At 41.1% G+C, this 4,526-nt stretch overlaps 1 protein-coding gene across 2 annotated transcripts; it reads right to left on the bottom strand.

Moving 5' to 3' along the window:
* Positions 1–2,418: 2,418 nt before the first annotated feature.
* LOC104807806 (INO80 complex subunit C) lies at positions 2,419–4,242 on the bottom strand. Of its 2 annotated transcripts, none has more exons than XM_010533228.1 (4): positions 4,087–4,242; positions 3,456–3,654; positions 3,034–3,101; positions 2,419–2,746 (listed from the first exon to the last, which is right to left on the bottom strand). In XM_010533228.1, the coding sequence occupies exons 2-4, from the start codon at positions 3,625–3,627 to the stop codon at positions 2,615–2,617; spliced, it is 372 nt and encodes a 123-aa protein (XP_010531530.1). In that variant the 5' UTR covers positions 3,628–3,654; positions 4,087–4,242; the 3' UTR covers positions 2,419–2,614. The 2 variants fall into 2 exon arrangements, with proteins under 2 accessions (XP_010531530.1, XP_010531531.1); XM_010533229.2 differs by lacking the exon at positions 4,087–4,242 and adding an exon at positions 3,881–4,015.
* Between the last annotated feature and the right edge of the window lie 284 nt (positions 4,243–4,526).

Below are 4,526 nucleotides of genomic sequence, written 5' to 3' on the forward strand. Positions count from 1 at the left end.
AGTGAGTTTTGAGACCATGGTACGGCGGCGATCCGTATGTGATGGTATGATAACAACCCAGACATGGCAGCGATCCATGTGGAGTGATAACCCCGACTACGGCGGTGATCCGTAGAGGTTTATTGCTATTGGTTGAGTTTTGAGGTCATAGTACGGCGGCGATCCGTATGTGATGGCATAAAGTTTTGTTTGAGTTGAATGTTGATTGAATTGTTTTCTATTTGATTGTCTATTCTGGGTACGGAGGCGAGGTTTATAGTCTTGCAACCTTACTGAGCTATTCGCGTAGCTCACCCTTTCATTTTTCTCCACAGGTGAAAAGTGAAGCAGATTATTTTTGTTGGATTTGGTAGTTTGCCAGAAAGACGAAGATTTAGAGTTTCTATTTTATTTATTCAATTTATTCATGAAATTAATATGCAGACTTATGTTATTGAATTCATTGTTTTAGACTTCCGCTGTAGAGTCTGATTTTGATGGTTGATTTTAGAATAAATCGGATTTTTTTTTAACCCAAGTGACGATTCAACGATATCCGAAATACCGGGTTTTGGGTCGTTACAGATGGTATCAGAGCTTCGGTTTTTGTTCTAAATATTTTTTTTATATTAACGATGTTCGTTGAATCCGAAAACGATGATGAAGATGACGATGATATACTAACTTCAATAGTATCATCACCTTGAGTATCGTCTTCCATTCATTTTTTTTTTCTATTTTTTTCCGACGACGGTGTTTATCACTGTCAACCCTAGCCGATGTGCTACTCTTTTTTTTTCTGCCGACTTCATTGTCGTGCAACCCAACTCGCGCATATGCGCCGCACATCCGTGCCACATCAGCCTTTGAATCCGGCTTTTAACCTCTTCGATTGGAATACTCCGATCGTCGATCCACACATTTGCGTCATCTTCTTTTTTTTTCGGCTTTAGCCGCGTGCATTTGCACCATTTATTTTCTTTTTCCGGCATAGCCGCTAAACCATCGCGCCTTTTGCGCTGCCGACATTGCTGTCCAAAGGGACTTTGCTGTGTCTTGAGAGATGAAAGATTGGAGGAGGTGCACATCCAAAGAGCCTTGCAAAATCACCAAGGCCTGACTGTCCTCCTGTTTCCATTTGCTAAAATCGGACACAGCTTGTCGGTTTCTTTGGAGACGTTGTTGTTCTTGCTCGGGGGTTTCTCCTTCGATGGCCACTTCATGTGGGGGAGACACCTTTTTTTCAAGCGAAATATGCTCCCATAAACCCTTGCTATTGAGAACCGCCATTGCAGCCTTGGTCCAATAGAAATAATTTTCACCGGTCAAGGTGATCGGGATAAGTTTCGGTGTGGTTTCCATGGCTGTCAATGGAGGGTAGCAAAGAGGATTTGAAACGAAAAGAGATTTGGAATGAAGAGGGATCAAAGATCTTGGTGCTCTGATACCATAAAGAAAATGATTCAACAGATGGAATAATGCAGAGTAAGAACAGAGGAATCTGATCAATACATCTCAAAGAGAAAAGGCGATGAAGACGAAGAATAGAAAAAAAGGGGCTACTGTGTATATTCTCGTATATGCTGCATACATTTACAAGTGATATATATTCTACATTGTATCGACACTAAGTATGGCAATGCAATATTTTATATACAAATAAAAGGAAGAGTATCAAATCTGTACGTGTCTCCTTGCTAATTATCTCCTTGCCTTATTTACGTGTTGCCGTTATGTTGCTGTCCACCATGCATGTCTTCGTCGATCTCTCTTTGCTCACTTTGTTCACTAACAGACCACGTCGTGGAAGTGGAAGAGGAGGTCAGTCATCCCCATCTATCGCTGCCTCCGGCAGTGCAATGCCGCTTCCACCAGCCGTCTCACTATTCCCTGCCCGTACCACATTTGAAACAACAGGGTAGCGGTGGTTTTTTTTACCTCGTTTTGTCTATCCAATCTCATGAAATATGAAATAGTTTTGAATTGTTGGTTGTAACATACCGCAAAAACCTCCTCTTTTATGTAGAATTCTTTATCCAGGTTTGGAACCGGCTAAACACTAGCGAATTCATGTCTAGACAGAGTTAAATTTCAGAAGAGTTAATACAAAACCGAAATGAATGAAAACTAAGAATCCGTGCGATTAATCCCAAATAAACTTGGATGTTGACGATGTTTTGCCTATTCAATAGAGAGGCTGTCAAGTGAGTTCTGTATGGTGGTGGTTGCGTTTGCTTTGCTCTCCTTGTCTGAACCGGTCGGAACATTAAGAATCACTCTGGACAGATAAAAGCAGATGTCCTCCACCTAGTAAGACACCTGACTTTTTGGAGATGTCCGGTTTCGCTTTCATAGATTTTAGCAAAATATTACCTCGTTTTCACATGCGGACAATCTGGATATCAGATGCCCATCGCTGAGCTTGGATATCTCGACCCATCAAAATCTTTTATAAAATGTTATTGATGACTTAAAAAAACAATACATAATAATTCTAATAAAAAAATCTCTCCTTTTTCTATTACACAAGTAGCTTGCACACATAACTTCCCGGAAAAAACACGACCATCTTCAGCACATTTTGGTTTCAACTAAAATGAGATTCTAGGAATACATAGCTCACACCTACGAGACGCTACTTGAGAACAACAGCCGCATTCCTTAGCGCCAAGTACTGCTGCACTTGCTCACTAGAAAGGGATCTTACAGTCTTGAAGACATCCGTGTTTGCATAACGTAGTTTTGTTCTTGGATCCAAATATGGGGCCTGTCAAAACGAAACCACTTGTCAAGTGAGCAGCATTTCATTGTTTTCAACTGTTCTTTGCGAGACACTCGGGTAATATCTTAACCACAGACTCTGCCTTCAAACACAGAAACGCTCAATTCATTTCGAGGATTATGATGAGTTGGTTCGGTCCACCAAACACTCTGCCAAAAGCTTGCATGATCATCTAAGACCACTTTTTCCATAGCCACCTTGGTAAAAATGTAGAATTGAACATTCGGCCTAAAGTGCATTCTATAGAGAAACATATTCCAAGCTTTCCGTACCTCATATCCAGTTATGTCACAAATTCTCTTGCATGGTTGCATCGAAGGCGGTGACTCGATATTGACATCTGCGCAACAAATTCAACACTCCTGTTCAAATATTCAGCAACCTTCGGAAACCTGCACAAAGAAAATTTCATAAACTCACTCAACCTATGAAACAGTTGTACTATTCCAAAAAGAGAAACGCAGGCAGATTTTATGGGGAGATGGAACAATGCATAAAATCTTATGTAAGATGCTAACTTTCAAAGAAAGCAAGAGTTGACGTACAAAAGATACACATAAGAAAAACCCTAGGCGAAAGCAGATAACTCTAAATGTCGATTAAGCACATCGAAGACGTAAGGAATAAAATACATCAAGGGCCAAGAAAGAAGGAGCCTTGATCTCTGATCTGAATTGGGAAAAAGGGGACATACAATTGGGTTCATCAGGGGGGTAATCCTGGAAATTCTCGGCTTGAAGAATCTGCTTGAGATGTTTCCACCTTCCTCGAGATTGGCCCTTCGGGTATTTTTCATATGTCTGTATCTTCTTAAACCTAAAGTGCATTGGCAGCACGATCTCCGCTTCCACCACCTCCGCCTCCATCTTCCTCTCAGTGCGATTTTTCAAATTCTGAAACCCCAGATAGCAAAATACGAGCTGAAGTGAAAGGCTATCAACCTCAAATATTTTATGTTCTAACTTGTAAGCCAATTTACTTCGATAACACAAAACATCCCCATTAGATAGAGAGCATAGAATTTAAACGTGCGGAACCTAAAGATTTGCTTCCGAAATAAAATACGCACGTCCATCAGATCATTCAAAGCTCACAAAACCATGAACTGACTTGACTCACATCTTAAAATACCCGTAGAAGTTCCGATCTTCATATGCATTAACTTAAAAGTGAACGAGACGAAAGCAACAGTGCCGAAAACCCACAATGTAGCAAAACACGGTAACGCGACAGAACATCGAAGAACCAAACGAATCGAGAAACCGGACCGATGAAAACCTAAAAGTGAACGAGATGAAAGAGAAACGAAAGAAAAGCAAAATCACCTGAACTGTATGAGCCTCCTTTATCGGCTTGATCTGCGGCGCGGTCTTTGGGCTCCTACCAGCTAATCCGCCGCCATGATCGAGCGCGCTCTTCAATCAGGTGCAGAGGGAGTACTGTCTCATAAAGTAGTCGCCAGAACTGTACAATTGGTCTTTCTGGAAGTTACAAATAAATATGTGACTATAAGTTAATGGGCTTTTAAGGTATGGCCCAATAATAATGAACAAAAGAAGACGGGCTTTTTAAATTTATATTGGATATGAACAAATGATGATGAGAGAGAGACTTGTATGCCCCCACAAAAGGGAAGCGCATCAGGAGACTTGGCGAACAACTCCTTCCTACATGACAGGAAATCTTCACTTGGCATTGCTGATCGAATCCTCCATACAGGACGTTGATTATCCAGTTGTCCCCCAAACCTCCAGGAGCACGTTTT

This window comes from Tarenaya hassleriana, unplaced genomic scaffold (assembly GCF_000463585.1).
Source record: "Tarenaya hassleriana unplaced genomic scaffold, ASM46358v1 Cleome13, whole genome shotgun sequence".
Taxonomy (NCBI): domain Eukaryota; kingdom Viridiplantae; phylum Streptophyta; class Magnoliopsida; order Brassicales; family Cleomaceae; genus Tarenaya; species Tarenaya hassleriana.

What these genes read in the sequence shown, in the direction of transcription:
- LOC104807806 (XM_010533228.1), bottom strand. Translation starts at nt 3,627, where the DNA reads ATGGAGGCGGAGGTGGTGGAAGCGGAGATCGTGCTGCCAATGCACTTT. An exon ending in CCCCCCTGATGAACCCAATT is followed by an intron (nt 3,102 to 3,455) that starts GTATGTCCCCTT and finishes TTTGTTGCGCAG; the next exon opens with ATGTCAATATCGAGTCACCG. An exon ending in GTGACATAACTGGATATGAG is followed by an intron (nt 2,747 to 3,033) that starts GTACGGAAAGCT and finishes TCGTTTTGACAG; the next exon opens with GCCCCATATTTGGATCCAAG.